The 13,225-nt window shown below is 41.6% G+C and overlaps 1 protein-coding gene across 2 annotated transcripts; it reads right to left on the reverse strand.

Annotated features, from left to right (window-relative positions):
• Window positions 1–998: 998 nt before the first annotated feature.
• LOC135550371 (chordin-like protein 2) lies at window positions 999–10,749 on the reverse strand. Of its 2 annotated transcripts, none has more exons than XM_064981093.1 (11): window positions 10,574–10,749; window positions 10,025–10,137; window positions 9,675–9,723; window positions 9,437–9,582; window positions 9,079–9,172; window positions 8,912–8,973; window positions 8,440–8,608; window positions 1,823–2,011; window positions 1,582–1,747; window positions 1,343–1,435; window positions 999–1,034 (listed from the first exon to the last, which is right to left on the reverse strand). In XM_064981093.1, the coding sequence occupies exons 1-10, from the start codon at window positions 10,719–10,721 to the stop codon at window positions 1,381–1,383; spliced, it is 1,191 nt and encodes a 396-aa protein (XP_064837165.1). In that variant the 5' UTR covers window positions 10,722–10,749; the 3' UTR covers window positions 999–1,034; window positions 1,343–1,380. The 2 variants fall into 2 exon arrangements, with proteins under 2 accessions (XP_064837165.1, XP_064837164.1); XM_064981092.1 differs by having other exon boundaries at window positions 9,675–9,768.
• Window positions 10,750–13,225: the final 2,476 nt, after the last annotated feature.

Here is a 13,225-nt window from a genome sequence, read left to right on the forward strand (position 1 = left end):
TCAGGTCGAGCTCAACAATATCACAACTTTTAGCCTCGTCGTTACGTGCAAGAACGCCTCGCAACTGTGCAAAAGGGAAAGACGTACATGAAGCACTGAAATCGCACAGAATCATATGGCAAATTTGCCTGTAGAAAACTGACCTATAGCATAATGACAAATATATCAGAGAACATAATGGAAAGTGGTTTCCCCAAACCAAAGTAACCACTCTCATGAAAGAACACATTCAAACACTTTTTCAAGGCAATACCAATGCATAGACAACAAACCCACATTTTCTGCAGAAATCACTAGTGTATAGCCCAATGAGCTAAATAAAGCAAGACAGGGACCATCCAGTACACACTCAAATGTATACATAATGTACAAACAAACATATCAAACAAACCAATATTATACACTCTGCCAAAATTACATATGTTAACATATTTGTATTTACAATAAATATGTTGATTAATATTTCTTGGTACATTCTGAAAAGGCATATGGTTTCAAACAGCAGTATTTAGCAGAAGAGTAAAGTGATTGTTAAAATAGTCTACTCTATAAAAACATGCTATGGCCAGTTGGCAGTATTTTTCTAATATATACATGTACACCTGTATTTTTTAGATAATACCAGATTTACTGTATTCCAGCATGCCATAAAACAAAAATGAGATAACTGCGATGAATTTAAAGCATTTTCTCCCCTATTTTTGTGTCTTCTACTACCAAAATGCTACCAACAATGTTGTTACTGAGAATATGGGACATCACATTGTTATGAGTTATGTTGACATTTAAAAAGAAACAAAAGCTTGTTATTCTCTAACCAATAAGCAATGCTTTGCTTCATGTTTAATGAAATAGATATGAATGCTGCGCATTTTCCACCGATGTCCCCTGTAGTAAATATGCAACTTCAAAGTCAGAGAATGAAAGTTAAGATGAGCACAGCTGGTCTGGATACAAGAACTTCACTACCTCCCTGATCCCATCCTCACAGGTCCTGGGATTGTCTTCTTCCTCCTTGAATCTTTTCCAAGTCTCTGTGTAAAAAGAACAAAGACATGTGGCTATCCAACAGCAGACAAAAAGCAACTCCCCAGCAGGAAACAAGATGGTCACTGACAAAGAGAAAAACAGTTGTTTTTTTTAATCTGGTGAAATTAAATTTCCTTTGGTCTACAATATGTCTAGTCTATGACCTTATGTCTAGAAATGGTTTGAGCTGTATTGCCCAACTATTCACATTGGCAAGGAAAAGCTCTCCTTAAAAGAAACTAAAAGGATTGCAAGATGTATAACTAGAGGACTATTCTACTTTTAATTCCGGGAAAACATCACATCAACTCACCTTCATCTAATGTTGCCAGTAAGGTGTAGTTATCTGGATTATCTAGAAGATCTTTCTTCAGAACTTCTCCCGTTTCCATTCATTGTAAAACTCCTGGGAAAAATTAAAATACAAAATGGGTGATATTCCAAATAGTAAAATAATCCACTGCTGTAACTTTGTTATTAACACTGCCATGCTAGTGCCCTCTAACATCCCCCCCCCCACTCCTATTACCTCCAACAGTCTTCCATACTTACACTTCAACTTCAGCCGTCCCTTGACTTTCAATAGCAATTATCCTAACGGTGTCCTCGGTCTGATCCTTTGACGGCGGCTTAACTTTGTACACCGAGAGTTTGTTATGGTCATGTCCAAGATTCGTGTTCATGTAACAGTCAGTCCCGTTGCTCTCAGCTTTAAGTTCTAGGGGCAAGAAACAGAGAGATTACTTGTCTTGTCAAAAACATATGGTGAAAAAAAACAATTGTTCACTACTACCTGGACAAATCTTGCAGCACTTCCCCTCGGTTTTCATGGGATGTTGGCATGGATACTGGCTGGGACATGTGAGGCGTTTACAATCCTGCATGCCATCCTTACAGGTACACAGGATGCACTCCAGGACCTTCCCCAGGACTGGGTGCCACACATCACCATGAGAGTAGGTCTTGCCGCTGTATTGGCATGCTGAGAGAAATGAAAAAACATATATTCTTGTATTAAATATTGTTACAAAATCCCAAAGCTGTAAGGGTTATATAGTTTTTTCCCCAATTGTTTACACACTACAACTGGAACTTGAAAACACAAAACACAGAAACCTGAAACTCATGTACCAAATCCCTTAATAACCAAGTCTGCAGAATTGCAAGCACAATTCCTGCTGTACACTCAGTTTTCAATTCTATATTACACTTTTTGCAAAACATTACACAGTTCTCAACATTAGGCACAACATTCAAAATGAAAATCTCTTTAGTCCCTTTGGAAAGCAACACCAATCACAATGCCAGGCTCTATACACCAATTGGCAACACCCACTCCTCACAGGTGTAAACACTAGTTGCTGAATTGTTCACTTAGAAATCAGAGCTATAGCACTATATACTCAGCTTTGTCTCAGGATGGTAAGTTGGTGGTTGAAGATATCCCTCTAGTGGTGTGGGGGCTGTGCTTTGGCAAAGTGGGTGGGGTTATATCCTTCCTGTTTGGCCCTGTCCGGGGGTGTCCTCGGATGGGGCCACAGTGTCTCCTGACCCCTCCTGTCTCAGCCTCCAGTATTTATGCTGCAGTAGTTTATGTGTCGGGGGGCTAGGGTCAGTTTGTTATATCTGGAGTACTTCTCCTGTCCTATTCGGTGTCCTGTGTGAATCTAAGTGTGCGTTCCCTAATTCTCTCCTTCTCTCTCTCGGAGGACCTGAGCCCTAGGACCATGCCCCAGGACTACCTGACATGATGACTCCTTGCTGTCCCCAGTCCACCTGGCCGTGCTGCTGCTCCAGTTTCAACTGTTCTACCTTATCATTATTCGACCATGCTGGTCATTTATGAACATTTGAATATCTTGGCCATGTTCTGTTATAATCTCTACCCGGCACAGCCAGAAGAGGACTGGCCACCCCACAGCCTGGTTCCTCTCTTGGTTTCTTCCTAGGTTTTGGCCTTTCTAGGAAGTTTTTCCTAACCACCGTGCTTCTACACCTGCATTGCTTGCTGTTTGGGGTTTTAGGCTGGGTTTCTGTACAGCACTTTGAGATATCAGCTGATGTACGAAGGGCTATATAAATAAATTTGATTTGATTTAAAAGGCCACAGATGAGCTCTCCTGTTTTGGAGGAAAATGGAAGTCAATGGTGAAGCAAGAGCTAGAGGTGAAGGAGTGAGAGTAAGAGGAGGACGAGGACGAGGAAGGACAGTTGTCTCAGATGAGATCAGGGCGACATTGGTTGACCATGTGCTCAACCATGGATTGAGTATGAGGGAGGCTGGGCATAGAGTTCAGCCCAATCTGAGCTGCTACACGGTTGCACACATCATGCGTACATTCAGAAATGAGAACCGGTAAGTTACCTACCATCTACACTATGCTCTTTATGCATGTATACTGTAGTATACTGCTGTCCGACATATCAGTAAGGCCTTTGTTACTCAGTGATTGTTGGCCAATGTTACAATAATGTCATTTCATATTGAAAGAAAATAGATTATTTTAACTTACTGTAACCAATCATATCATATTTGTGAACTGAGAGACGGCCAGGCCATGGTGGAAGACAACGGCTGTTCACACCAGAACAGGAGACTGGCTATTGTGAACATGGTGGTGGCAAACAACACCATTAGACTAGGAGAAATCCAGAACCACATAATTGCAGACAACACAATAACATTCACCAGGTGGGCTTGTCAACATTGGACAGTGTATTTCAATGCAACCAGATCCGGATGAAACGGGTCTACAGGGGGCCATTTGAGCGAAACTCAGAGAGGGTTAAAGAACATCGCTATGAATATGTGCAAGTACTATATACACTGTGATTTTATTATCATATCAGCACTGTATAGACACGTTACAGTACTGTAATCCAGTGTATTGTGCCTCACCACACTGACCACTCTAGGTCTATGTCACATATTGTCTCGTTGTCTGTTTCAGAGAGTCTTGGAGCTGGATGCCGCTGCAATTCTGCACGTTTATATTTACATTGTTGAGGCTGGCTTCAACCTAGCCAAAATGGGACGGAACATTATTGGCCACTGTGCCATTGTGAATGTCCCTGGACAGGGTGGAGGGAATATCACCATGTGCGCAGCCGTTAGCCAGCAAGGCATCAGCCATCACCATGCCAACCTTGGTCCCTACAACACCGCCCTTCTCATCACATTCCTGGACACACTACATGGCATCCTCATTCCAGCCGAGCAGAGGGGTGGACCAGAGCAGTCCAGTTATGTTGTCTCTTGGGACAACGTGAGTTTCCACCGGGCTGCTCTAGTCCGCAACTGGTTCATCGACCACCCACAATTTGTTCTATACCTCCCACCATATTCCCCATTCCTAAATCCAATTGAAGAGTTTTTTTGGCGATGGAAGGTGTATGAACGCCATCCCCTCACACGCATGCCTCTTTTCCAGGCAATGGAGGATGCATGTGGTGAAGTTGATGTGGGGCCTTTCGGCAGCTGGATCTGTCACTCCAGAAGATTCTCTCCCTGCTATTTAGCCAGGGAGAACATGGCTTGTGATGTACAGTCGTGGCCAAAAGTTGAGTTACACAAATATTAATTTCCACAAAGTTTGCTGCTTCAGTGTCTTTAGATATTTTTGTCAGATGTTACTATGGAATACTGAAGTATAATTACAAGCATTTCATAAGTGTCAAAGGAAGTTATTGACAATTACATGAAGTTAATGCAAAGAGTCAATATTTGCAGTGTTGACCCTTCTTTTTCAAGACTTCTGCAATCCGCCCTGGCATGCTGCCAATTAACTTCTGGGCCACATCCTGACTGATGGCAGCCCATTCTTGCATAATCAATGCTTGGAGTTTATCAGAATTTGTGGGGTTTTGTTTGTCCACCCGCCTCTTGAGGATTGACCACAAATTCTCAATGGGATTGAGGTCTGAGGAGTTTCCTGGCCATGGACCCAAAATATCGATGTTTTGTTCCCCGAGCCACTTAGTTATCACTTTTGCCTTATGGCAAGGTGCTCCATCATGCTGGAAAAGGCATTGTTTGTCACCAAACTGTTCCTGTATGGTTGGGAGATGTTGCTCTCAGAGGATGTGTTGGTACCATTCTTTATTCATTTCTGTGTTCTTAGGCAAAATTGTGAGTGAGCCCACTCCCTTTGCTGAGAAGCAACCCCACACATGAATGGTCTCAGGATGCTTTACTGTTGGCATGACACAGGACTGATGGTAGCGCTCACCTTGTCATCTCTGGACAAGCTTTTTTCCGGATGCCCCAAACAATCAGAAAGGGGAGTCAGAGAAAATGACTTTACCCCAGCCCTCAGCAGTCAAATCCCTGTACCTTTTGCAGAATACCAGTCTGTCCCTGACATTTTTCCTGAATATGTGGCTTCTTTGATGCCCTTCTTGACACCAGGCCATCCTCCAAAAGTCTTCGCCTCACTGTGCGTGCAGATGCACTCACACCTGCCTGCTGCCATTCCTGAGCAAGCTCTGTACTGGTGGTGCCCCGATCCCGCAGCTGAATCAACTTTAGGAGATGGTCCTGGCACTTGCTGGACTTTCTTGGGTGCCCTGAAGCCTTCTTCACAACAATTGAACTGCTCTCCTTAAAGTTCTTGGTGAGCCGATAAATGGATGATTTAGGTGCAATCTTACTTGGCAGCAATATCCTTGCCTGTGAAGCCTTTTTGTGCAAAGAAATGATGACGGCACGTGTTTTCTTGCAGGTAACCATGGTTGACAGAGGAAGAACAATGATTCCAAGCACCACCCTCCTTTTGAAGCTTTCAGTCTGTTATTCGAACTCAATCAGCATGACAGAGTGATCTCCAGCCTCGTCATCTTTAAACAATCACACCTGTGTTAACAAGAGAATCACTGACATGATGTCAGCTGGTCCTGTTGTGGCAGGGCTGAAATGCAGTGGAAATGTTTTTGGGGGATTCAGTTCATTTGCATGGCAAAGAGAGACTTTGCAATTACAGTTTGTTTCCAACTGCTTACACACAAAATCTTTTCATGTCACACGATTTTTGAAACCTCTCACTCAAAGTGCAAAACTACACACCAAATGTGAAAAACCATAAGCTATTTCTCAGCCTTTGACTCAGTTGTCAATTGCATAAAACACTTTTTTCAAAATACTACACACAATTCTCAACCTAAAACACAAAAATCTAACAGGAACTTGCTTTCCTTTTCCAAACACAACCAATCAAAATGCTACACTTATTCACCAGGTCACACACACTCCTCACATGTGCAAACACTAATAGCTTAACTGATCACTAACCAAATCACTGCTTTACTGTAGTATAGGCCTATAAATAGGTCAAAGGTCAGATTACCTGTTTTGAACAATAGATGCCAAATATGGACAGAGAGCAAGAGGAGTAGGAGGGAGAGGAAGAGGACGAGGGCAAAGAAGAGAAGGATGGAGGCATCTCTAATGAGATTAGGGCAAAATTTGTTGATCATGTGATCAACCACGGTTTGACCATGAGAGAGGCTGGACTGAGAGTCCAGCCCAATTTGAGTCGATTTACAGTGGCGTCCATAATTCGAACCTTCAGAAATGAGAACAGGTATGCAACTATCTAATGACTATTTTAGCATTACAGTAATGCACTGTAAAATACGTATGACTTCATAGTACTGCATAAACATTTGTAACTCTAAGCCATCCATTTACTGCACTGCATTGAATGAATAAGGTTGGTTATCATGCTGTACTACATTTTGTTGTACATTGTTTACAGTTCCTATGCTGAACACATACTGTGTTTGAATTCTGTACAGAGTGGAAAGGCAAAGACATCATGGAGGACGAGCACGCTTGTTTACAGATGTACAAGAGACTGCAATTATGAATATGGTCTGTGTGGGGACAGAGGTTGCCTCTGTCCAAGGTTGGATACGCCATGCTAGGAGATTCTTCCCTCGATGTTTGGCAAGAGAAAACCTATCTTGTGATGTGGACGAAGTATCGTGGCCAGACTCAGGCCGGAGAATAGATGAAGCGTAGCTTAGCACTGGTGACTGCCACCCCCCTACCAATTCCTGTACTGCCCCCTTGGGACGCCACACACACACACACACACAATTGTGTTCTTTACTGTATTCTAAAGAATATACTTTTGGTTTACTTATGTTTATGGTTTTGTTGTATGCTACTGTATACAACAGTAATGTTTGGCCTAATAAATATTTTCTGTTTCTACATTGCATTGGTGTTTACAGTGTACTTGTTACCCCTCAGCAGATTACTTTCACTGTAGAACATTGTATTGAAATGTAGATATAAGCCTATGAAAGACCAAAGAGCTTTAGATTTAGAACAACAGTGTTTACATGGTATATCCAAAAATGTAGTATTATGAAAGCAGTTTTTGCCATTTGATGCAAATGCTTCATTCTGACATGTGTTTATGGCATTTTGAATGCAGTGTTACATTTTGAAGGAGATGTGAGGCATTTTGCATTTTGTGTGTGCAGTTTTGGGAATTGTGTGTAGAGTTTTGAAAAAAAGGAGACAGTTTTGAAAAACGTGTAAGCAGTTGGAAAAAAACTGTAATTGCAATTCATCTGATCACTCTTCATAACATTCTGGAGTACATGCAAATTGCCATCATACAAACTGAGGCAGCAGACTTTGTGAATATTAATATTTGTGTCATTCTCAAAACATTTGGCCACTACTATAGATGAGGTGCTGTGACCAGACCTAAATAGGAGGCAGGATGCAGCCTAATGTCTTATTCTTACATTTTGCACATTTTTGTCTTTTAGAAAGAGCCACTTTCCTTTATTTATTTTTGCACAGAAAACCCTTTATCTTACTGATTTTTCCCCCTGGTTTTCTCCTTTTGGGTATGGAAAGTTATATATAAAACACAATTGTTGGAAATAAATGACAATGTTTTTGTTACGGTATTGCGTGTGTGTGTGTTTAATATTGTATATTTGAGTAGGTATACATTACTGTAACAACCTTTTACAACCAGCTACAGTGTAACACTGAAAATGCAAAAGGCATAAACCTACTGATGGGATATTCATAGTAGTGTTTTGTGTTGAGCACATCCGTCTGTTGTTGGTTGCTAGACAGATCTATTCATGACATGTGTGTGTATGATTTTAATGCAAAAAAAACTATTTTGGAAAGAGATAAAACAGTGTTTGCTTTTGCTAGAGATTTGTAGAGTTGAGCATTTTGTGTTTGTGGTTTGGTGCTTTGTGTCGAGAGTTTTGGGAACATGGTCCAAAGATTCGGCAAGCGTGTGGAAACACTTGTGGAAAACTGTATTACATGGAACTGCTCAATGACCAGAGAACCGGTCGCCTATTGTAGGCATTGACAATAGGAGAATTATCAATAAGTCTATTATCAATGTAGGGCTGTCATTAAATTCTCACCCTTCTGGTGGCTTTTCTGCAGCAGGAAATTCACAGTGGTCTCTGCAGCACCTTTGAAGTGGAGTTTGGGCAGGCTCAGGCCTCTGGGAGTACCCCGGACTGTGGATGGAGTAGAACGGACAGAGCGCCCTTGGAGCTGCTCTCCAGCACACTGGTCCAATGAATGCCTCTTGTATATTCACGGACACAAATAGATTATTTTCGATTCACGTGCAGTTCCAATGCCAATGAGTTGAACCCCCCCCTCCTTATAAAATACAGTAACACAGGTAGATATGAACATGGACATATGGACAGTACAGATACCTCCCCTCAAATCAAAATCCCCTGCGCACACGGTTTCATCAAAGTTGATTTGCATGTCTCACAAATGAAGATGAAACATTAGTTGTCATTTTTTGGTTTGTTGATATGACGGTTTTACAAATCTAGAAGACTAGAGTCATTAATGAATTAACAGAAAAATACATACAACGCCTCGGTTCAGCTGTTGGCCTCTATGCTCCACTGATGAGTACCCATTAATGCCGCCATCTAAACACAGAGAAATTAACAGGAGACATACTTATTGACTTTGATATTTACTTTAACAGAAAGTATGATGCAAATCTGATGTTGCAAGAAATAAAATGTTAGCACCTTTGCACACTAGACAGCAGGTATCTGGGACTGAGAATGGCGAGGAGCAGGTCAGTGGCTGGCAAGTTTTCAGAGCACAGAAGATATTTCCATTCTAAAAACAACAGTGGACAAAAAGTTGAAGGAGAGACAGAAGGGATGTCAGATGTTGCAGAATAGGGTGGCATTGGTTACCACAGGGCATTGTAGCTACATCATCAGCTCCAGTATTATGGCTAGGTCATATCTAAGTCGTCCGATATTGACACACGAGGAAAAACTCCCAGTTACATTCTCAGAATAACGAGCCGTAACGTCAAAGCCTCCATTGTAAAAGATCAACACCGTAAACTACAGGAAGAGAGAGAGTGTGCCTTACAGAACATGTACACATAACACACTGGCTGGTTTGGCGAGATGGGAAGAGGTCGTGGTTGGCAAAGGTGTCCCCCGGTTGGTAGACAGTTCCATTATACTTGCAGGACTTCACCGGGGCTCTCAGGCCAGCTGGAATCCTCGGCTCATCTGAGGAGATAACGGCAAGCACAAAAAAATGTACACGAGTGCCAAAGCAGGATGTTGTTCTTGCTCTATTGTATGGTAATGTCTGATCCTACCTGTACAGCGAGGGCAGCACTGCTCAGAGTCAGTCACTGGGTTCTCACACTGCAGAGTAGGACACTTAATTGTGTTACATTTCACATGGCCTGTCTAAGAGAGGGAAACGGTACATGTTTTACAGGCATACCTTGAAATCCCACCCACCAAAATCCTTTCAAGCGACTGCCAGTATTATAGATAGCGTGTAGCCTAAATCCTCTGCATGCAGTAGCCTATGATCCAATATCACTCAGATTCAGACAGTTTGATACAGTAGTCTATATGACAGTGTTGTGGTTTCATACTGTATTAAGCTAACCCACAGATGAGACTAAACGGACTAATGGCGTATTCTAACTATATGTACCTTAGTGCAGGAACAGCGCATACAAAACATGAATCCAAAGGGTTCCAGATAAGGATGCCAGCTGTCTCCTGGACTGTACGTTTTCTCTTTGAAAGTACAGAAAACTGAAGACACTGGGTGCAATAAAAAAGGGAAGGAGGGAAGGTAAGAAGTAATTTGAGCAGCTGAAGCGTTTACCATATGAAGCAAAGCAGGAGTTCTCATAAACAGAAAATAAAAGAGACTGATCATCAAAATATAACGCCTTCGGGAATAAAGATAGTTAAACAAAGTTCTGAAACAAGTTACTGTGTGAATACTACACGAACCTTATAGATAGGACAGAAATACACGCACTGTGTACACTTGCCAAATATAGAAAAAAAAGTTGCAATGATGAAAGTCAGAAGATTAAAAACGACACAAGCGTAGATCATCGCAAGTAGCGGTTGTTGTGTATTCATATAGTAAAACTCAGAATGTTAAATGTTGTTTTTAACTACATCATATACGCATTGCATCAGTTGCAGGTAACGATTTAACTTTAGATTTGCAGGCCGTCCGTCCTACCTTTCCTTGTTCTTATAACATCACCGCCACAACCAACGAACATACGTATGCAAATTAATAAGAAAATATGCTTCATGTTGCTTGTCAATATGAAATGAAATAGCAGCAACTGCGACAGCAAACCCCAGGACCGTGTGAAACTCCCCATAAAATCATGAATTTATCATTGGTTTTCACGAAGGCGCCTCCTACAGGAAGAATACGCCAATTTATAAACTGGGGTGAAATGAATGACGTGATGCTGTCAAAGTTCAGGTCGTCAGGACGTTGAAATCATATGCTTTCACAGATAGAGGATGAGAATTAATACAAGTATATTAAATTATCTTATGGGTGTTGGTTGTCAAGTAGGCCTACAGTAGGAATAAACCCTACGTTGTCAAATAATTAATTGGAGAAATAAAGCAGACTTACTTTGTCTCTAAAATGCACAGTAGCCCTAACTAGACATTTCGATGATGTCCTAATGAAAACGGGATGGGTGCCTGTGATGTCATAATAAAAATGGGAGCCTATGATGTCATAATGGAAATGACATGACCTTGAGGTCAAAAGCCGCTGCTTATTTGTTAAAGATTCAAAGGCAGATAAGATCTTTCGATAGGGAGAACTGAAGCTCTTACTGGATCACAATGGAACCTGTGCGCTAGTGCGGCGGTGGAGGGACACAAAGTCTGAGGCTCAGCCAGAGAGGCCACGGCAACTGTCAACTGGGTCCAATGGTTGAGGAATTGAAATGGCAGTGAAAAAGATTAAGCTCACTTCCGCTGTCAAGATAATTTGCAGATGTGAGATGAAGACTGAAGGGCCGATGCACAGTAAATCGTGTTGGAGAATTGCCCAATTAGAAATGACAGTGTGTATTTTTTAGGTTTCAAAGCAGTAAAACATATGTAAAGATACTTTTAGGCCTTAATGTATTTTTGTCTCAAGACATCTACCCTCCCTCCTAAAAGGCAAACGCACCTAGTAGGGCTACCAACACACTGCAATGTTATGGGACACGAGAGGAAAGACTATTATTCAACATTACTCCAGCATTTATTTAAACATTCAGGAAACACACATGGATTAAAACGATTACTTTCAAACAGCCTTCATGCTGAAATCTTTACAGACTAGGCATGGGGGAAAACACAGAATAAAACAACGACAGCACAGCAATGTCCACATAGCATAGGAAACTGATTCCAATCCTCATTTAAGTGTGACTCACTGATTCAGTTTGACCAGACGAGATTACACAACAGTGGTTTATAGGTAGTCCGATGCCAAACAGTGTTTTGCGTCTTTAAATGAGACACTTCGGCATGAATATGACACCAACAATGAAATTATAACAAAGACATGATGTAGCTGGATCGAATCCCTGAGCTGACAAGGTAAAAAATCTGTCGTTCTGCCCCTGAACAAGGCAGTTAACCCACTGTTCCCCGGTAGGCCGTCATTGTAAATAAGAATTTGTTCTTAACTTGCCCCGTTAAATAAAGGTTACATACATTAAAAAAACAACACTAAAAAAACAACACAAAAACGTTCCAATAACAAAATATGCAGTAATTCCTTACTGCTACTAGATGTTGCAAAACAAATTATTTTCCTTGTAAAGAGCAAAAACAGACAAAGGCTAAACTCTCAGCAACCAACTGTTGGCCCTCATGGCTGTGCTCCGATCCTCTATACTTTCACTGGGAAAGGGACTCATTTGTGTGGGAGAAATGACAGGACACTGGTGTAGACAGAAAGGATGCCAATAGAGACAATTCTCTAAATTCTCAGACTTACAAGTTACCAATTTGGTTGGAACATGGAATATGAAAATGTCAACCAGTCTAGGACAGAGGACATTCATAATTCAAGAACCTTCCATCCATACCCACGAGTTTCACCTATTATATATGTCCTGGAAAACACGTAGGGTCTTTCAATATACAGCAGTAGGCCAACTGTAGGTTAATACTGTATAAGAACAGATTTGAGGTATTCCCTCTGTGCTCCTCACACATTTTCTCTAAATTCTCTTTTACACTCAGTCACTTACTCACGCACACACACACACACATACACACGCACGCACGCACGCACACACACACACACACACACACACACACACACACACACACACACACACACACACACCCTCTCAGGAGGTGGTACTGCTGCCTGCCCCCGTGTCTTCCGCGCCTGTCTTCTGACGTTTCTTGGCCCGGATCTCATTCATGGCCATTCCTTTTGTTGGCCACTGGTACTGAGGGAAGAGAGACAAATACATGTTGTTATGCAAAGAACAGAGCACAGATCATGAGGAGATGTGATGCACTAAGGAATACAAATCAATACTGAGCCTCTTCACACTCAACCATGCCTGGTCGGCCTCTGGAGTATGTTTATCTATTTTTGTATTTTTTTGTTGAACCTTTATTTAACTAGGCCAGTCAGTTAAGACCAAATTCTTATTTACAATGACGTCCTACTAAAAGGCAAAAGGCCTGCTGCGGGGACGGACGGGGGCTGGGATTTTAAATAAATAAATAATATAGAACAAAACACACATCACAACAAGAGAGACAACACTACATAAAGAGAGACCTAAGACAACAACATAGCATGGTAGCAACACAACATGACAACAACAAGGTAGCAACACAACAT

Source organism: Oncorhynchus masou, chromosome 12 (assembly GCF_036934945.1).
Source record: "Oncorhynchus masou masou isolate Uvic2021 chromosome 12, UVic_Omas_1.1, whole genome shotgun sequence".
In the NCBI taxonomy this organism is placed as follows: Eukaryota; Metazoa; Chordata; class Actinopteri; order Salmoniformes; family Salmonidae; genus Oncorhynchus; species Oncorhynchus masou.